Source organism: Epinephelus fuscoguttatus, linkage group LG16, assembly GCF_011397635.1.
Source record: "Epinephelus fuscoguttatus linkage group LG16, E.fuscoguttatus.final_Chr_v1".
NCBI lineage: Eukaryota > Metazoa > Chordata > Actinopteri > Perciformes > Serranidae > Epinephelus > Epinephelus fuscoguttatus.
The window spans coordinates 12,533,030-12,554,647 of record NC_064767.1 but is presented as its reverse complement, the minus strand read 5'-3'; the positions used below and the strand labels follow the sequence as shown (position 1 = coordinate 12,554,647).

Sequence of the window (21,618 nt, the reverse complement as noted above, 5' to 3'; positions counted from 1 at the left end):
GAACGGTTCCATTGGTACCATCCACAACTTTTCACAGTGGAAATGGAAAAAAGCGGACAGAGCTTAACTGTACTGAACTGAACTGTTTGGTGGAAACGGGGCTTTTGTAACAGTGTGAGTTACGGTTGTAACACGGCTAAAAAACGATATTGTTTTTTTGTCTATATCCGATATGCCGTTATATAACAATTTATTTGGCCCACAACTGATACCGATATTGATACATACACTTTTTCCCTACCTGATTTTATTTATCTATTTGAAAAACACCCCTGGATCTTAATTTTGACTTAGTTTGTGTTCAGCTGGTTTTCCAGCTGCAGAGTGGAGGAATCCTGGTGATGTTTCTCAGGGATGTTTACTCGTGTATTGGCCACATGTCCACATGATGACATTTATGTAGCAAGAGAAAACATACATGTTACAGCTGTAACGTGTTACATTTAAGGAGACTCTAAACTATGAAAAGAAATTCTGATCCGTGGATGTTGCCAAAGGAAAGGTTCAGGGGATTCATCTTCTGAGGACCATGACTATCTGCAGAGGATTTCATGAACTCCACTGACTTTCCACCTCATTGTGTTTCCATGTGTTGGGGAGTTCTACTGCGTGTTTTGAAAGTTGTATAAAGCCTTTAGTGTCTCAGAGGGAGCTGTGAGTGGTCTGATAAATGTCCTGAAGGTGAGTTGGATCTGAAGACTACAACTTTGAAAATAAAACCATCTGGAGGTGTGGAGTTAGAAAGACGTTCATTCCTGTTAAAGTTGTTCAGTGGTGCACAAAGCCAAAAAAAAACCTTGATTCTGACGGTATGAAAATACCCAGATCTTTCACACTATGGAACCCATAGACCAAGTGCACTTAAGACCTACGGCGGCTGAGCTGCTAATTACAGTTTAGCGCTCCACTAACTTGAATGAGGATAAAATGATTGACCATGAGGCTTTTTTTTTTACACTTTAGAAATGTTATCGGACGGACTGGATCAAATTCTGGTATTGAAACGAGTCATTTCACCTTTGCAACACATTCTCACTCCAACCTCGTCACATATCAGTGTTTGGTCATGGTCATTCCACATCCACGTGAAAGGTACCCTGGGTGCGTTGGATGGCAACACTCTGGGACACCGTGTCAAGTTGTGCTGTTACATGAATTGTCTTCTTTCAAAATACACTTCTGTGCTCACAGGAAATTTACCGTTTGCATACAGTCTCTTTCAAAATAAATGCACTACATCTACAAACAACCTGAATTAACTTTTTTTCCCTTCAACATCTAAGGCACGTGGTTAGGTTTAGGAAAAAAGAACAGGGCTTGGCTTTATAATCTTACGTGACGCAAACACCTCTGTCCCAGGTGAAAGTTAGTGTTAGCCATTAAACTATAACAGCAACCAGCCACATGCCAACGTTAAAGGATGGCTTGTTTCGTCAGTGTATGACATTGCCCAAGCGCAGGATTTCGACGACTTCAGAGTGAGACTGGGTTGGCCATTAAACATCGTTCTGTATTTACCTTCAAATGTAGATTGCTGATGTTGGAAATTTAGTTTCGACAGTGATCTCTAAATAAATTCTGGGATGTGACGACACTGGTGGATGTTGGAACAAAATCGGAGAGGGCACCTTTAACCAAAAATAATGCCTTATGCCTAAAACCAAGATGAAAATGAGATATATGTGATGGTAATTTTATTGTTTATGAACAAAAACAGAAACAATTTTTGTGTTTAAAAACAGCCTCATCTTTTCAGAGAATCCTATTAAAATGTGTTTGTAGCATATAATGGAGTGGTTTTAATGTCTGTCAGATTACAGACCGTTGCAGCTGCAGGTTTGCTCTCCATCTATCAGCAGGACTAACACACAGGCCTACTGTAGCTGCTTTTGTGTCTGCTTTTAAATCTTCAGCAATCATAAAACCATTTTTTGAACAATCACCAAGACCCACCGGCTTCTGGAGGAAATGAATTAAATGATTATTCTGTCACTAATCACCCCATCTATCTCAGCGGGCCAACAATAGCAGGACTCAGTCAGAGCAGTAATCTGTTCCTGACAAGGCAAGAGAGAAAACAAATGGGTCTGTGCAGTCAGTGTGTGGGCTCAGCTGGCACAAAGACAAAACAATGCAACACAAATTTACCCGGATACCAGCCATATAAGCAGACCGAGATCCTCTCACCTCACCGACCGGAGAATCCATTTATGGAGAAAGTGTGACCGGAATTCCGAATGATGAGCTTTTTGTCCCCCTTTACATGAGTCTGACAGCAGCATGAAGCACGTGCTCATGTTTGGGATTCATGTTCAAATAAAATCCCCAAATCAACAATCATATATGAGGCGAGAGTTTTGTATTTAGTTAAACTCCAACATGTAATTTTCATTGTTTCCCCGTTTCGTCACGGTGAGCTCCACCAGTCCTATTTCTGGAGTTCCCTCTTTTTTTTTTGACAAACCCAAGTCCATATTTGGTGAATGACGTAAAGGGACACCCAGAGATTCCCTTTATAACCATACTGCACCATCCAGGAGCTATTTACAAGAGATGAGAGGCGGAACAGACAAAATGTTTGAGATCCAGTTGGACTTGAATATATAATCAGCTTAAATCTGATCTCCATCTCAAAGACAGGATGACAGCTAAAATAGCGGATGAGGTTTCTGTGTCTCTCAACAGCATTGTAGACAGTATTCCTAAAAATGTGTACACAGCGGAGGGCACGATTGTTTTTAAAGAAGAGGCCGTAGGGGAGGACGAGCACGGAGGGAAACCTGATGAGAATGGCAGCGGTAAGAATTTGTGTCATATTGTTCTGGCGTGGCTTGGTTGGATGAAAGCACTAACTTTAACTGCACCAAAAATGTCTTTAATCATCATCGTGGAGTATTGCGCGTAAGATGGCAACCGTGTCCTGAAATCAAAGGGTTAATATGATCCTGTATTTGCATTCTAACCTGTGCTTTTCTACATGTTCCAGGTGGTCTTCTGTTCGAGGGCAAAAGCGCACCTGAGCTGTCTCTCCACGGCGACTTGGCGCAGTGCGTGGCAACTTTACGCACGCACCCCGTGGCGTTTACCGGTAAGTTCTCGGTGGACTCCAGAGGCGTGGGGGGACCGTGGACACCGGGGGACGTCATCAACGTGATCAGCGCTGACATCGCCACCCCAGGACCGGCCACGGTGTCTGGATCGTGTTCAGGGTCACCCGATATTTACGCAGGAGGAGAAGGAGGGGGAGACGCAGCCGACGCGGGGGACGGCACCATGGCGCACGGCCAGCCGGACATCAGCCACATGTACGCGCCTCCTCACCCTCATTCCCACCATCACCCAGCTCCTTCCTACTCATGCAGTGGGGATATGTACCAGGATCAGTCGGCAGGGGGGTACCTGGCGACGTCCACCTGCGCCGTGTCCTACCACCCACCTCCATCCTACAACCCTGTGCCCAAACCCACCGTAGAAGGCGCCGCGCTGCTGTCTATCATGCCTGAGTATGGAGGTTTCTACCAGCAGAGCTGCCAGAGAGATATCCAGACGGCTTTCCCAGAGAGGAAATCCCTCTCATACCCGCTAGACTCCCTCAGGGTGCCTCCGCCTCTCACTCCTCTCAACACCATCAGGAACTTTACGCTCGGTGCGCCCTCGCCGGCCGCCGAGGGTCCGATGGCCGCCGCTTTCCCCAGCCACCAGAACCTCCCTCTCAGACCCATCTTGAGACCCAGGAAGTACCCGAACCGGCCGAGCAAGACGCCCGTCCACCAGAGGCCGTACCCGTGCCCGGCTGAGAGCTGCGACCGCAGGTTCTCCAGGTCGGACGAGCTGAGCCGACACCTGCGCATCCACACCGGGCACAAACCTTTCCAGTGCCGCATCTGCATGAGGAACTTCAGCCGCAGCGACCACCTCACCACCCACATCCGCACGCACACCGGGGAAAAACCCTTCTCCTGCGACCAGTGTGGGCGGAAGTTCGCCCGGAGTGACGAGAGGAGGAGGCACATGAAGATCCATCTCCGGCAGAAGGAGAAAAAGTCCTCTGCGTCCTAATTCTCACTGCGCACTGCCCGAAGCTGCTGAATGTAAACTTTCTGAATCTGACCTGGATCAGCTCCTGCCACAGTCTGTCTGCCAGAAGACCCCAAATCTATATTCTGTAGTTTATATTGTTCTCACAAAAGATGGGAAAACATTTGGAAGCCATATCTTTAAAAAAAAAAAACTTCAGGGAGAATCTGAGTTCTCAGTGAGGTGTTCAGTCATTATTTATCACATTAACTAGAACAGAACTTCTCAGTCATCAGTCTGTGGTGCAGATTATTACCAGAAATATAAGTCCACACAAAAGGAGCTGAACATTCTGGGGTTAAATTATATGAAATGTAAATGCAGTTTGGTTTACACTAAAGGCAGTAACAGCTGGTGTGCTAACGCTCTTTAAAACACAATGTGCCCGACTGCTACAGCTTGCTTTAGTGCTCCGTGGCAAGGCATTGTGTCTACTGTCTATGCTTCATATTCTCAGGGATTCAATTACAATTCAGGCTGCAAACGCGAAGCCAAAATCCTGCAGGTCAGCTGAGTGACACAGGAGGGGTTTCCTGCTGCTGCACTGCCTCCAGCTGTCGGTGGGTTGGCTTCATTTAACTGCAGTAAAATGCACAAAAAACAGAAAATATACAGTCATTGTGACGTCAGAGGGAGCTTTTGGACCCTTATTTAAACTTTGTGCACCCATTTCCCCCCAAAACACAGAGAGATAGTTTCACTTTTCTACAATTTGTCTTTTTGGTTCTGTGGTCAGGAAAATGTAATTTAGGCTTCATCCCATCTCTGATCATGTAAATTTAATTGTGAGCTGGGAATCTTCACATCCTCTCCTCCACTGTTAAATGGTAGCTACATCACAAATGCTCAAAACCGTAACTGAAATGATATCATATTACAGTTAGAAGACGTTTTTACATGAGACAGATACACGAAATGGCACGAAAATGTGTCAACATTTTGAAAGTTTGAACATAAAACAGATGCCAAACAGAAATTACATTCACTATTTTAGTCTGACTCTGCTGCACAGTATTTAAAATATTAAGCTACTTGGAGTGAGGAAACAGTGATGTCAGAGTGCACCCAAGAGAAACTGTGACATCACAAATCAGGGCAGGGCTACAGTGGAAAACTCAGTGACAATTTAATTCGCTAGACGCAGCAAAATGAAGCTTTTTTTTAACCTGGTTTTTGTATCATATTAGAAATGTCGAAACAATGTTTAATTTACCTGATGAAGAATGGACTTTGGTTTATACACAGCACATGTTGGGACTTTATGAGACTGTAGCCTGATAATCTGTTTACTTTTCAGGTTAGATTTTTATTTCTGGATGCTTTCAGGTGTATGCACAGACCTGTTGATACTTGTAAAGATCCAACCAGCATTTCTACCTGATGAATGTGAGATAAAGAGAGAAAGAGTCACTGGACAAATAAAAGTTCTGTTTTTTGTGTTTTATAATTTTTATGCAAACGAGTCAAGCACTAAAGCTTTTATTCTGCTGGACTGATGCTTCTTGTCAATGCAAATAAATGTTGACTTGTCAAGTTGTTGCTGCGATTTTCTTTGGCATAGTATAAGTTGTTTTTGCAGAGGGGTGGACTCAAGTCACATGACTTGGGCTCAAGTCAAATTTGATGACTTTAGACTCAACAGAATCAAAAGAGACTTGCAACTCCATTTGGAGTTAACCACAAATGACTCGAGACTTTACTTGTACTTTACCCTTTTGACTTGAAATTTGATTTAAAATGATTGCCATGATTCTGTTCATTTCCCTTCACAACGGTAACACTAGTAACTCCCAGCAGGTCAACAGATGACTCCACAGATGATTCACTTTGTTTTGAAACCAATCCGACTGCATCCAATCAAGTTGCAGGAGAGACCCATGAAGAACTAACGTTAAGTTATCGAGCGCCAGTTTGAAAAATAAGTTTGTTTGCGTACAAAAACTACACAGTGGTCAAAATAAAAAACAAACAAAAAATGCAGTAGCTATGCAAAACATGCGAGTCAATTACAGATGGAGACACAACTTCTAAGTTTGTTCGACATTTGAAATTGCACAAAGAACGGTAAGTCAAGACTAACAATAACACAGCGAGCTGTAATTGGCTAGCGTTATTGAATGAATGAATTACTGTAAAAATAATAAACCTAGCTTCCATGGCGCCACCCATTGGTTTGTGGACTCCCATTTTGAAGACTCAACTTCAGCATAGCTGTCACCATCTTGGTTTCTTGGAGCCAGAGGTGACCGTATTTGGGTGAGAGGCTGGAGCTGGAGAGGAGTGAGGGGTGGATCTGACTGAGAAGCCGAGCACAAGCCTGTAACTCAAAGTGGCCACGCCCTTAATTATGTGTAACTTTAAGCCTTAATGAAATGTAAACAGGTGAGTTATGTAAAAATTAACCCCCGTTCAGTTGTCATGAATGTTGAAATTAGCTACAGAGACCAAACTCGTTATTTATATCAGGCTGTAAACGTGTTTATTTCTGCTGTGAAGTTGGGCATTTTAACCTAGGGGTCTATGGGGGTTTACTCTCTTCCAGAGCCAGCCTCAAGTGGCCGTTGGAGGAACTGCAGGTTTTGAAACTTCCGTGTTGGCTTCATTTTTCAGCTCCAGAGGTTGCCATTTGTGAAGCTCACATTATGACTTGTTTGGGACTCGAAGGTTAGGACTTCGGACTTGACTCGGGAAGTAAGTGCGAAGAGTTAAGACTTACTTGTGACTTGGAAAACATTGACTTGGTTCAACCTTTGTGTTTTTGTGTCTATTCAGAGGTTCCTCTGCAGCTTTTGATCCTTTCACATGACCTTCCACAGTAAAATATGTTTGCCTAGTTGTCAGATTTCTATTTTCTCAAATTTCTTCTCATCCATGTTTGAAACTCCATCTCCTGAAGATCATGATTCATTATCAAAAGCGCTGGCTACTAAATAGACAGTGAGGTTGAGATTTTCCTGTCAAAAATAAACTTAAAGACTCTGTGATTTAAGCTACTTAACACCCACACCCACATCCAGAATCTATATTTTGGGTGTGTTTAAAATACTCTCTGCGGGCAAAAGTATGTGGACACCTTACAGACACACACGTAGAGGGGTTAACATGTAATATTTGCAAAATCTGACTTCACTAGTGTAGGAAAAATACATCCTGGTCTCATAGAAATACATGAAATGACCAGGACCTCTTAACACATTATACAGTGGTGGCATGTAAGAAAATACCAGTGAAAAGTCAGTTAGGATCCTTTGTTGTGGTGAACAACGTTGATGAAAAGTAACCCCGTAGGTAGTATAAAGAGCATCAAAGTCTGCATAGAGGTTGTGGTGGTGGACGAGTCAAACAAACACAGGACTTTAACCCAGGAGACCACAATTTGTGTCCTGAAAGAAACCAGTGGTGCCTTTCAATATGATCATACTATTTAGTATGCCACAAAAAGATTTAATAAGTCCCAATACATTATACCTTAAATGCAATATGCCAAAAACACAAGGATGTCCTACAGCATGCTTTTCTAGCTCTTCTGACCCACAATCCTTTGCACAGCAGAAGATACACATTGACTGAGCTGTGGACAGATGATTGACAGCTGGTTGAAGAAGCAGCAATAATGGATGACAGCACATAAATGTGACTAGTTAATTATTGAAGTCAGGGGTCAGCAACCTTTACTATTAAAAGAGCCATTTTTGACCAAAAATAAATTTAAAAAAATCGCATGGAGCTGCAAAACACATTTGTGCCTTATAATGAAAGTAACATCACGTATTCTAAAGTCTAGTAGTCTAAATACACATTCATTAAGATGTTTCAATACAAGGTGGCTACTGTGCAGGGCACTATTTATGATTATTTGGAGCTTTAACTTTGCAGAGCTGGCACTGAAAGCAAACAAATCCATCCCCACACCATTAAATTCTCTGTTTTATTCATAGATTTTCACTTTTTTGGATTTGGCATCCAAAGCTAACTAGATAGGGAGACTCAAAACTAGTCACTGCTGTCAAGGTTCAGCAAAATTTCAAGGAAAAGGTGCCAGGCAGTAGATGTATTACATACATTTAAACTGTTGACAGGTTAAAACATTTTTCATTTGGTATATAGGCCTAACATGGAGAATGTACAAATTTCTTTCAGCATGCAACACTGATAAATGAAAATTCAAATGTTAAAAAAAACAAGTCATTAGTCATTTCCATATTCATATTGTTTTTGTCAAGGCCACAGGGAGCCACTGGAGAGCAGCTTGATGAATGCAGTTTTGTTGCATCTCTATGGCAACATTAAGTGATCATTTTTTGATCTGCTGTGTTCAAAGTCACACTTTGTCTTGTACTACAAATTTCACACTATGGACTGTGACATATGAGTGAGCAAAAGGCTCAGAGTTCATGGTGCAATGTTGTAACACAGTAAAATGTTCCTATTGTATGCATACTCCATGCAACAGCACACCCTTTATAGAACAGCTGAACTGATAGTGTGCGATTCAGATAGAACAGCCCAAAAGTCAGTGCTGACGTTATTTTATGTACTTTAGGTACTTACATCACAGTGAATATTACTTGTCATGACCAGTGGACTATTATCTAAAGTGATTTGGAAGTTGATTACCATGGCAACATTTGAAGCTTTGAAGCATTTGGGTCAGCCATAGAAACTGCAACCTTTTTCTAGACCTCACCAAACTGCTACCGTTTCACAACGTTAACCACCTGCTTAAAGTTGCAGCCGTTAGAGCATCTAATTTTAACATATTACATGCCACTATGTAATGTGATGTTAAAAGGTCGTGGTCCTTTTTACAACAAATTCTTAATCCCAAATCATCAAACACCACCGCTTTGTCAGTGGGCCTACATGTCTAAATATATTTCAAAATGTATTTCGGTTTTTATTGGACATGTAGTTTCTACTCGTTACATGCACAGTCTTTTTCAAAATGAACTTATAATGTAGGTAAATCACTTCCTTTTTAGATTTACTTCCTTAGATTTAGGCAACAAAACTCCATGGTTAGGTTTAGGAAAAAAAAACCTCACACGGGAAACAAACAGCAGATTCATGGGTGAAAGTCCAGAATTTGTTTGACCCATCCACCCCCCCAGTTGCAGGCAACGTTACAATCTGACGCCACCCAGTGCATATAATACTGCCGAGAAGGGTGCCTCTGTGAGACCATGTCTGACGACGATATCCACTTGACAAAGCGGTGGTATTTGACAACTTGTGTTGTTGCCCGCTGCATCTAAAACTGACACACCTGGTGTATATTATACCCCCACAGAAGATGCCTCTGTGCGTCTGTGTCTGCAGACATCGCTGACAAAGCAGCAGCATTTGAGGAGTCGAGAGTGAGAACAGGCTGAGATTCCAGTGAGATCTGGTTTGAAAAATACCTGAATTACTCAAAAAAACGGCAGTATTCATTTACACCTACACAGCTGCTGTGTGACAGACTAAACGTTTAACTTCAGGATCCCAACAGAGACACAGAAACCGACCCCTTAATCACACAGAGCTTTCTCCATCAACCAGTTAAAAGGAAATATAAAGTTTTGACGAGAGTGCAAAAAAGTTTAGATCAGCAACTTGATTCACAAGATTTTACTTTGCCAACATGTTCAGAGACACACTAAGTAACAGGATACCCTAATACTTCAATTAAAAGCCTAGTCTCTTTTACTGGCCCGGTGTAGCTACACATTTTGATGAATAAAGGCCTGTCTCAATTAGAAGCCTGGTCTGGTGGCCAAGCGGTTCACTTTTATGGAAGCTCTTTGGAGATATGAAACTGGTTGTTGACAACCAATTTGAGCTAACATTAATTAGCTGGTTAGATCGTGCATACAGATATAAATATTTGAATTTTTTTGTCAATATGGAGATGCTACATTAGCTTAGTTAGATTCTCAACAATCAATCATTCAGTCAGGTTTTACGGAAACCATGAGCACCAGAGAAGACTGTAATTCATTTAGATTTAACACCATGACAAAAAAACAAGACTCCCTTCCTCTGATGCTTTCATAACACCAAAATATGCGTCTATTCCTTGATAACCCGGTAAGTTATTTGTGTTCCTTTAGTCCGTAAGGGTCCTCACATCAAAATAATCAAAAGGGTTTTTTCATAAAAAATGAATCCAAGTTATGAGTATTGTTTTAACAGGATAAAATCGTGTTGTGTCAGTACACTCGTGACCATATTTTTCAAGTGCAGTAAAACGAGGGTCATAACTTTCATCTCTCTGAGGTGTTGTCTTTCGGCGCTGGATCAAATTAATAATTCATAATTGATGTTTATTTTTATGCAAGTAATATTCATACTGGTTCAAATAAACAATTTGATTGTATTATCCATCTTAACTGAGACAGTTTTGTGTGAAAGGAATTAAAGGCCTGTCCCAAGTTTTACGGTACTTCTACAAAAATGTCCTGAAGGAATCAAGGTGCTTTCCCGAGCGACTCATCACACTCTGAAGCAAATAAAGCACAACACATGCTTAGGCAAAATAAACAGCACATTTTATATTAACCATCATTACAGGCTACAAACATTGATACAGGTACTGATCATTTAGCACACAATCAGATTCTGGCCTGATTTAACAAGCTTTCTGCTGATGAGGAGACCTGCACGGTCTTTATTCCCACCGTCATACAACAAACAGCCCGTCAGTCTTACTCACTGCTCTCACATGAAAAGTGTGCAGCAAGTTGTTTTCCAAAGTACGCCTTAGTTTGAAATTAAACTTATCTGAAAAAGTCCCATTCTCCAAAACTTTGCTGAGATTTTATTATGACTATACGTATACATGCATTTTTGAATTAAACCTACATTGAACCATATTGTTACGTTACTGTAAGTGCTTACAGCTTCACTTTATATGCTGCTGAGCTTGAAACCATCCCACTTCTCACTCTATAAACTTTATTAGAAACCCAACCCTCACATTCAACAGTTCTGATTCATTCTGACCTCAAACTGCGACAAAACCCTTTTTAAAATCTGTATGTTGTAGCCACACACAGTTCATACTTTGTGGCCAAATAACGTAGTGCACATCTTTCAATCTCCTAAAAATCCATCTGCGAAACAAATCACAAACAAACCTGAGGATCAAACATTTTCCCAGAAACAAAAAGAAGGCAGTTTACAGTTTGTAGAGTCCTAATCCACAGAGCCAGAGAGAGAAAAATAAAGAGCAGTTTAAGATATATTTGAGTCTTCAAAAGCAGACCTGAAGATTCACACAGTTCTTTATCCGAACGTCACAAAGCCTGAAGCAGGAAGACAATTAAAAACACATGGACACACACTTCCCCTGCGTGGTCCCGGGATACTTCCACCTAGACAGCTCAACTCAGGCTGGGGCAATTGTTTTCAATGCTGCGTTCAAGACGCTGTCAGAAGTCTGGAAGTTTTAACAAGAATATTATAATAGAACTGCAACTATTATGTGTCAGTGTTGCAGCATGTAAATATAGACGCAGCAGCACATGTTAGATACATATTAGCGTTTGACACTTCATGCAATACTGAAAGCTGAAATGTTGTACATTTAGAGGTTACTAAAAGTATTGCTGTGTACTACTGAAAGTGAAATATTGCCTATTTTGGAAACATGAAGCACAGACTTCAACCAGGACGCAAGTGACAAACTTCCTGACTTTTCTTGAACACAGCACGAGCACCCTGCACGTCATCATTTTGTCATTTCTTGGCATTCACTGTGCAGAAATACCTTGTAGGGTCATACTGTAAGCCTGTCATTTATGGTGCTTTTCAGATTTGAAACCTATCGTCTGAGAGATGATATGCTCCTGTGTTGGGTTGCGAAATTACACCACCTTTAATCAACTAAATCTGCTTGATAAAGCCATGTGCATGTGGTGGAGGGACTGAACACCCTGTCACTCCTCTGTGGCTGTACAGCATTTTCTTTAAGACCAAAGGTCAAAGTTACACATCGACTTGCTTTTAAACATCTTCTCCCACATGACTGTGGACATTTTGGACATGACAATGCCAAAATGAACATGATAACCTCAGAGAATTAAGGACTAAGTAAAAAAACGCATCATGAAAATGTGTTTCCGTCTCTTTCTGGGGGTAAAAGAGACATCTGGTGAGTGTAATTTGGTTTCCCCATACTAAAGACAACCAGTAAGCGCAGTAAAAGTACAATTACTCAACTAGCTGCTTTCTTTTCTGGCAATAATATGCTCTACACAGACACACAGGGTGATCACAGCACTAACAGGATGTTGGTTTAGAGCTGCCTGGGGCTCCAATTTTTGCTCAAGTGAAATGGATTATATTTCACCTGTGAAAGTTGCAGCTCTCCACCATGGCAGGGCAGCACTAACAACACCTGACAATGAGGTCACCTGGAGTTGAGCTGTGTGGTTTCACCTGTTCAGTTACATTCTGGCTCCCTAACGCTGCTGACACATGGATTATTGATTCAGATTGACCCTTCATTTAGCACAGGTAGTCCGTCCCAAAGCTCCGGCCTTGTGCCACTACAGGATGCACACACCAGACCAGCCCGAGGAAAAGATGACATGTTGCAGCAGCAGGTCAGTCAGGTGGATCAGAGGCAGACCTCCGGGCCCGGGTACGGCTCCCCTCCGCACCAGAAATCCGGCGGCTGTGAGATCTCCATGAGCCAGACCTCCTTCTCCTTCTGCTCTGTGTCTTTAACCTCCGCTTCTGTCAGGACCTTGTAATAGTGACAGTCTCTGCCCTCGTCCGGGTCGTACGGCGGGGCCAGGATGTCCATGAACGCCGTGGGGCCGTCCACGGCGTCGATCTGGTGGAGGTTGTCCCGGTCGGGGAAGAGGACGCACGGGCCGCTCTCCTCCGTTAACTCATTGGTGGAGCGGCGCAGGTAGCGGCGCAGAGCGCCCACCTGGGCCGGGGGCAGCGGGGGCAGCGGCGGCGCTGCCTGCGTGCTGCCGGCCGGACGCTCCAGCTTGTCGAAGCAGCTGATCCTGACCTTGCCGTACATGACTTTGAGCATGCCGTGCATCCCCGGGTGGTCGTGCAGCGGGATGGAGGCGCCGCTTTTCAGCAGAAACACCCCCATGCTGAAGTGGTCCGTCTCGCAGATGTGCATATACGTGACCGGGGGCCCGCCGTGGTGGTACGGGAGGTGAGGGGACACGCCGGGCGAGCTGCCGTCTGCTCTCCGCGGGACGAGCTTCAGGTCCGCCGCCCGCACTTCCGTCATCAGGCTCTTCAGCTTGCTCTGGTTCTCCAGGAAAGATTTACCCGCCTCTTCGCCGGCTCGAGGCGGGTTCCTGAAGGTGACCAGAGCCTGCCGAGCTATTCTCTGAACCATGGAGGTCATGTTGCTATCACCTGGCATCATACCGGAGCGAAGAACGACGCTGCCCGGTCTCCGGTTGTCGTTGGGTTAGCTGCAGCCTGTAGCTGTAGCCCCTTAGCTAGCGCCAAAGATCGTCTGGGAACAAGATGGCTCACTCCGCAGGCACTGCTCCTCGGATCTGTGGAAGTTTGTAGTACAAACTAATATGAGCCTGATTACACAAAAAACTTAAAGTAAAATCAAATAAAATAATAAAGTAAAGTAAAACAAAACAAAATACAATATAGAGTAAAATAAAATAAAATAAAATAAAATAAAAGTAGTAAAATTAAATAAACAACATTTATTCCCCAAATCTGAGCCAAATTGTTTAAAAAAAAAAAAAAAAAAACTTGACTGGAGTGTCACTCCTATTAAATGTACTGATCTTAAACTTTTTTTGTTGGCATTTAAAAAAAAAAAATCTACCTCATTAATGCCATAATAATAAATTAAAATTGGCTGAATAAATCAACTGAAAAACTGAAATTTGTATAAAAAACTAAATAGTGGGAAGCCCTCTGAGGTGAGGGCCCCCCTTCATCCTTTAAAGGAGCAGAATGGTTTAGTCCGCCCCCTGCACTAGACTTCACCCCTTTTTACATCTCACTATAGAGCTGCTACAAAGTCCCTTCTTTATGCCTCCTTTGCATTTTTACACAGAACCAAACGATGGCGGCATGATGCTGCTTCAGGGTGTAATAATACATGGCATTATGGCTTTCCACAATCAACAGAGTCGTCACAGGTGTGACATGTAGCACAACAGCGTCAGCCGCTTGTGTGACATAAAACTTATGCACCAGCAATGCTTTCTAAACTACAATGACATCAGTGTGTCAATAACAATCATTTGCCATCCCTTTAATATGTTGATGATCTGCTTGGAGGGTAAGGAGCTCCAGGACCTCATTGTTTTTCCCAATTTGCGGACATTTTCAGCCGATGTTCTCCTTTGAGCTAGCCGCTAACTGCTGCTAGCAGCTTTTTTATCTCCCGCAGTGGGTCACACGCATCATCAAAATGTCACACCCATCCTGCCCTTGGTCCTATCCTGCTAGATATGCTGCTTATACACACACCGTTTTGGCGCTGTTACTACCTCCGTTCCCATTTTGCTTTCGAATCTCATATACAGAATGGAGAGGTAGCATGACAGCATGATATTACCACTTTAAACAGACAGGGGTTTTGTCTCTAAACATAGCTAGAGTTGAGTTAGTGACTGCTAATGCTGGTGGAGGACCAACGTACGTTGTCATGTCTTCTCCCAAGAAAGAGAAATTGGGGTTCCAAAAGGGAAACAAAGCAAACTTGCTTTGTAAAAGAAAATTTCAAAAGCTGCACGAGAGCATGGGCAGATTTTGAGGCTAAAGGGGCGACACACGCAGACTTTGTGGTGGTTTTGCATCTCTTTGTAGTCGTTATGCATTGTTTTGTGGATTTGTGTCTCTTTGTGGTCAGTCTGAGTTTCTTCTTGGTCAGTACATATATAACGTGTAACATTTGACATTTTAAAGGTGAAGGCTAGGGGGTCCCAAACACTTTGGGCCCCTGGATGTGTGCCCATTAATCCATCCATGCATGAGAGAGAGAGATGGATCTAGAGAGGAATGGTGGGGGGCCCCACAGAGACTTCTTCAGCACAGGACCCAGCATTTGTTGCTACGGCCCTGCTTGGCACACAAATTGAGATTTAAATCTGGCCTTTTATTGCAAGAAAAACTAAATGAGAAACAGGATAATGTATGTTAACTAAAGCTTCCTGTAATAAATGCTTCAGTGAAAAATGAGCCAAATGTTTGTTTCACAAAAAAATGTATATTTTTCTTACAAAAAAATAGTGAATTAAAAGGATATTTGATTTTTCTTACTGCTTTTTTTTAACCACAAAATAATAATAATAATAATAATAATAATAATAATAATAATAATAATAATAATTAGTGAAAGCTACGATCTGATAACATCTTCCGGGTCCGAAATGAAGGCAGAGTGAGACCTCACCTCTCTGTCCATCTCTTTGGTCAGCTCAACACCACGTTCATTGACCGCTTGAAACTCATCGCTTATTGCTCCTTCACGTGCTCATTCATTCGTGCTATTTTTTGTTTACGAACACGCGAGAAAAACAACACAACAAACACACGATGCTGTGGATCAATGGGGGTGATTTTCAGACAGCATTTGTCTCTTGAACGGTCAGTCTTATCGACCCCAGTGCCCCATTTTTGAATAACTGTCAAACACGTCCGCACCAGACAGCGCTTCACCAGTTTACATAAAGTGCATTGTGGGATATGTAGTCAGGCGGCCATTAACACTGTGGTCACTGACACAAATAAGGTTTAATAAAGAAATTGACAACATAAAGCTGCTATTGCTTTCATGTTGCTTCATATAAACAACGATAATGTATGTGTGAATGAATAATATTACCATTACATCAAAGTAACTGTCAAAGCAAAGCACTACAATACCCAGCATGCCACAGTATATTTAACTATTAATGATCTTTGCCCTCAGGCATTACTCAAATACAGTCAACACAGTGTCCCAACTGCACTGATAATACATCTGCACTGGTGGGATTATATAACACCTTAAACAAACATCTATGATGTCACTGTCTCTGTTTATATATAGCCTGACATAATATGTTGGCAAGTGTTTGCAAACATAATAACCATAATTAAATGTTGATTAAAGGTCCACTGTGTAGGATTTAAAGGGGTTTATTGAAAGCAATGGGATATAATAAAATTAGAGTGTTTTCTTTAATGTGTAATCACATGAAAAATAAGAATTGTTGTGTTCTCATTACCTTAAAATGACATAAGGAGCAGGTCCTGATCCAAGGCATGGATGTATTAAGACACCTAAATACAGCGTTGGAGGCAGGCAGTGTTCCAGTGGAAGTTGCTTAGCAGCAGATGAAGCCAAAAAAGCTCTATTTTTGTGGTATGATTGGTGCTAATTCTGCATCACTGGGCCCACAGAGCAGGGGCACCAGACTTCAGCCAGCCGAGCCAGTTTCTGGTTATGTGCTTTGCTAACTTGAATGGGGATAAAATGATTTAATCTTGCAGCTTTCCTAGACTTTCCAAATGTTATTGTACTTAATGGACTGAATCCTGATAGTCCATCCATCTATTTACATCCGCTTATCCGTGGCTGGTTCGTGGAGGCAGCAGGCCAAGCAAAGCACCCCATATATCCCTCTCCTAATGCTTTCCAGCTCCTCCTGGGGGACCCCAAGGTGTTCCCAGGCCAGAAGAGATATGTAATCCCTCCAGTGTGTTCTGGGTCTGCACCAGGGCCTCCTCCTAGACTCACAAGTCAGTCTTTAGACGCTTTGCTTAACTAAAGACTGATGACTTTCTCCCTGAGTTTGTGTTTAGATGGGCGGATACAATTTCAGAGTTTAAAAAAACTCCCTACGTTGCAGAACCAATAGTAAATCTGCAGGGCGGTCCTTTGGTGGCTCGCTGAACTCTTGTGCTTGTAAACATAGTCCCACTAGAAACACATGTAGCGGTACAAAATGGCTCAGCCATTATACATATATATATATATATATATATATATCACATCACATTTTTCACATCACTGTCTCACCGTTTAGACTAATCCGATGTTTGTAAAGTCTACAAACACAATGACTGAACGAACATTACTACTTCTTAGCTGTTAGCGGTGTCTGTAATAGGTAATAACTCAATAAACGGTCAGTGAAAAAAAAAATTTTTCCAGCGGATATCTTAGTTACAACATGATTGAGCTAGCAAAGCAGTTTTGTGTTGCTATGTGTGGTATTTATTCAGTTTTGGGAAATCGCGATGTCTAGAAAGCATCAGTGGCTTTACAAAAATGCAAGAGGCGTTGCTTTGTTGACGGCTGTTTTTGCCGGTGTGTTAAACACACTTTAGAAAGGAGTGTCCCAAACTATCAGAAGGCGGAGATCTCCGATTGTCTGGTGGCAAGACTAGCCTCCTACCAGTTGGATGTGCCTGTAACACCTCGGCACCCAGGAGGCTTCCTGATCAGATGCCTGAACCACCTCAACTCCGCTCTACTCCAAGTTCCCTCCAAATGTCTGAGCTCCTCACCCTATTGCTAAGGCCTTGTTTACACGGATACCGACCAAAACGGATTTTTATCTATCCCGAAAAAAAAAAAAATCTGGATTTATATGATCAGTTGTGAAAACGATATCCCTGTTTACACGAAAACGCATTAACTGCAGCTTTTTGCTGCAATTAGCATGCCAGGCCAGTAGGTCGTGATACACCATAAGTCTAATACCGTAGAAGAACGTTCTGCGCATGCACAGTGATTTGTTTTCCTCTTGGCACTTATGATAAAAACAATGATAAACTACATTTTAACCTTATGTAGCATAGTTTGCTGCTATACACTTACTAATATTGGGCACAGCAGACGTCTTTGTGTGCTGATGTAGTGGTGATGTTGATGCAGCAGTGCTAAGTTCATAAGTAGTTTTTGAAAATCTCTGTTTTCGTCAAGTAAACGCCGGTTACATGATAGGTGCAAACACAAAGATAAATACCCCTTTTCAGAAATATACGGAACCATATGAACAGGCCCTAAGGCTGAGCCCAGACACCCCACAGAGGAAACTCATTACGGCCACTTGTATCCACGACCTCATTCTTCTGGTCACTACCCAGAGCTGATGACCATAGGTGAAGGTTGGGACGTAGATGGACCAGTAAATCAAAAGCTTCCTGATAGTGAAACAGTCATTTTGTGAGGGGGTTTTGACACTCAAAAAAATGTATCCACTGATTCACAGGTGTCTCTTTCCCAATGTAAGTCTATGGGAAAAAGTATTTTTGGGCCCATGGCATCACATTACGGACTAGGGAGTTGTTATCCCACTGTTTAGCCACTATAATAATTGGCTTCAAAGCCCAGTTCACTTCCTGTGGGCCTGGTATACAGAGGCCGCCATATTGCACTACCATGTTTCCACAGTAGCCCAGAACGGACAAACCAAACACTGGCTCTAGATAGGGCCTGTCACGTTTTTGCGTTTTGCATCAGCCACTATAGTTAGAGAGCATCGTGAAACCGCTTTATTCAGTGTTTATACTGGTTTAAACTACCTCATAAATTAGCTTTGGAGAAGAAGAGGCCTTTGCAGATAATTTGGCTCCCAGTAAGAAGTTTTAGCTAGTTACAATCTCCAGTCGTCGCTGCTAGATGCCACTAAATCCCCTAAATCTTACACACTGCTCCTTTAACAGTCGAAATAAATAAAAGTGATTGATAAATGTTTGAAATGTCCAACTTCTGTCACTATTCAAAGGTCTACAAATGCAAACGTGACCAAACCAGCACCAAACCTACAATAACACTAACAGTTCAGTTACATAAATATATTGTGAGGAAACCTCAACTTTTATTTCCAGAAGTGGGTGTTATCTTTTTCTATCACGCTCTAAAAATGAATCTCTTTGGCTGTTTGGCTGTCTTTCCATCACACTGATCTAGCTGGATCAGTAAAATAAATTTTCATGTCATGATTTTTGTTTCCTTTTGGGTAAGAAACACACTTCAGTCCCCGCAAGATCAACAGTGACTCATGCCCGTGGGCGTGACTCACTTGTTGTGGCATCCGTGTTTGGCATTTCATTCTAAAGACGTAGGCAGTTAATTTGGAAGTCTTTCTACTGGGGAACACCCACCCACACACATGCTCATACAGAGAGAGAGATGACAGCCGACTTTATGGAAATGCAGCCTTAATAAAGAGATTTGTTTGATGGAATTTGTCGGCCTATTAAAAGATTTATTTGTGTTTATTAGGGCGATGAAAGCAGAGAGAGGAACAGGAAGCTGTGGGAGGGAGAGGACTGATGTGATGGACACCCTGTTCAAACTTTGTGTTTTGTGTCCAGAGCGTGATCAGTGATCAGATTTTGTGTTTCTCCCCAGTTTCTAAAGATATTGGACAGATCTGCAAAACCACGGCACACATCAAATGATAACCTTTTTAAATGGTTATTGCAGAAAAATAATGGTTACAGTTCGGAAACTGAACTGATTAAGGTTTGGGTTTTGTATGTTGGGGTTTGGAAACTTGAATTGTCCCCCCAGATTTGTTATCAAAAATTGAAGTAATTGAACTAATAGAACTAATTTGAGGGCAGAAATTGTTAACTTAAGGAAACCAGTCCAAAGAATACAGAAGAAGAGGAACGATTTTCAAAAAGAATGGTCAACACTGATGCCAGCTGAGATACTATGATTTTTTTTCCCCAAAACACAGTCTCCTACACTTCCCATAATACAACGTCACTATGTCATCATTAGGGTTATTTTTGAAGACTAAAAAACCCCCCTCAGAGCCTTGGACAACATTACACAACAGTTTTCATCCGCCAAGTACTGGTGCTCAACATGTTTAGTCAACATGATTTTAAGGTGTACAGTCTGAAATGGAGGAAGAAGTATTCCATTTCTTTACTTATGTTAAAGTACCAATATGACAGTGGAAAATACTCCCGTACAAATAAAAGTATTGCACTCAATTTCCTTAAATAAGTATAAATAAAGTCGGCATTAATGGGAACACAAAAGGTTTTCTGCACATCAAATTAACTTATAAATCCAAAGTTAAAGGATATGTTGGACCCTATTTTCCTGTGTTTTTGTGTCTAATTGACTAATGGGAACCATATTTTAATGAAATTGGTCCAGTATTGAGTGCTAACAACGCCAAAGCTGCAACGTAAACACTCAAGTTGCACCGTCAATTTACGTCGACTAAAAGTGTTTGTTTTTGTCACTGACAGGCTCACATTATCATTCTAAGTGTCTACCAACATTATGGAAAGGATCCCTACAGAGACAGACCACTTGTTAAAGAGTAAGATCCTTTTTGTTTGACCAAAACCAGCCCTGACATTGCTATCGTCAAACCAACCAGACTCCATTTAAATAAACACTAATTTCATCATCGTAAAACACACTTCATTCAAAGTCAAGATGATCAAAATAAAACTCAGAGACCGTCTTGGTTTGCCTTTCCACTGTTTCAACAATCACCAACTCTAGTTTGGTCGAACTAAACCTGTACTTCACCAAGTTAGATTGGAAAATACGCCAGCTCTATACATGCTAAAATTACTGTTTATTTAAATGGAGTCTGGTAGGTTTGGAGACGGCGAGATTGGGGCTGTTTCTGGTTAAACAAAATGGATCTGACACTGTTAGCGCTGCTATATGGTCTCGACATGTGTATGGAATTCACTAAAACATGATGCTAGTCTATTACATCATAGCGGTAATGGCTGACGGGTACTGACATTATGTTAATGTTCATCAGTCGTATCTATAGTAAACGTAACAGTGTCTCTTTTCCCAGCATTTACAGGTTGGGGGAAACTCCGCCCTCACCATGGCCCCAAACTTTGGCTAGACATCAACCGTACACCTCTCTAGTGTCAAACTCTGCAAAGATACAAGTCAGTTTAGTCAAAGTCGGACATTCTAAGGGACATAAAAAAAAGAAAAACACATTTTTGAGTGGGGGAGGACTTTATTAAATTAACGTGTAGTGATCATGAGGACACAAACAGCTCCATCCACGGAGATGTCACCCGCTCCCACACAGCTCACCTCCTCACTTCCCTTCAGCTCCTCAATCTTCAGCCTGCATCTCATAAAGAATCAGTTTGACACCCACCTACTCACAATGTGACACGGAGGCCTCATGTGTGTTTGTGTATGTGTGTGTGTTTGTGCAGTCTGAGCGTGACGTCGCAGTTCTCCTGAAGCAACATGTTGTTTTTATTAGTGGGATGTGAAGGCGGGCTGAAAATAGACGGCGTGATTCAGAGCTCAGACGCTTTTAGACCTGATGTTGAGCCAAACTGTGGAAGCCCTGCGTGGGTCGTCCTCCAAATCAAATAAACAGGATGAATTATTGTGCTGCAACAGGCTTTCGGGCTAAACACACACACACAGACACGGCCTTGTATATTTATAACACAGCAGTAAACAGCAGAAGCTCTGTATGTTATTGTGTGTCCTAGACTGCAGACACTTTTGAGGTTTGCTGTCATGTAAGTCTTGATTTCAAATCTGTCTTAAAACCAAAGTCAGGTGCACTTAGGAACATCAAAAACAGGTTT

General features: G+C 42.0%; 2 protein-coding genes across 2 annotated transcripts; one reads left to right on the top strand and one right to left on the bottom strand.

Annotated features, from left to right (window-relative positions):
- The first annotated feature begins 2,561 nt into the window (after positions 1 to 2,561).
- On the top strand, positions 2,562 to 5,569 carry LOC125903930 (early growth response protein 2b-like). Its single transcript, XM_049601124.1, has 2 exons — positions 2,562 to 2,798; positions 2,987 to 5,569. The coding sequence occupies exons 1-2, from the start codon at positions 2,642 to 2,644 to the stop codon at positions 4,057 to 4,059; spliced, it is 1,230 nt and encodes a 409-aa protein (XP_049457081.1). The 5' UTR covers positions 2,562 to 2,641; the 3' UTR covers positions 4,060 to 5,569.
- A 5,021-nt stretch (positions 5,570 to 10,590) lies between these two features.
- On the bottom strand, positions 10,591 to 15,705 carry adob (2-aminoethanethiol (cysteamine) dioxygenase b). The gene is made up of 2 exons (XM_049600827.1): positions 15,464 to 15,705; positions 10,591 to 13,595 (listed from the first exon to the last, which is right to left on the bottom strand). The coding sequence occupies exon 2, from the start codon at positions 13,457 to 13,459 to the stop codon at positions 12,680 to 12,682; it is 780 nt and encodes a 259-aa protein (XP_049456784.1). The 5' UTR covers positions 13,460 to 13,595; positions 15,464 to 15,705; the 3' UTR covers positions 10,591 to 12,679.
- Between the last annotated feature and the right edge of the window lie 5,913 nt (positions 15,706 to 21,618).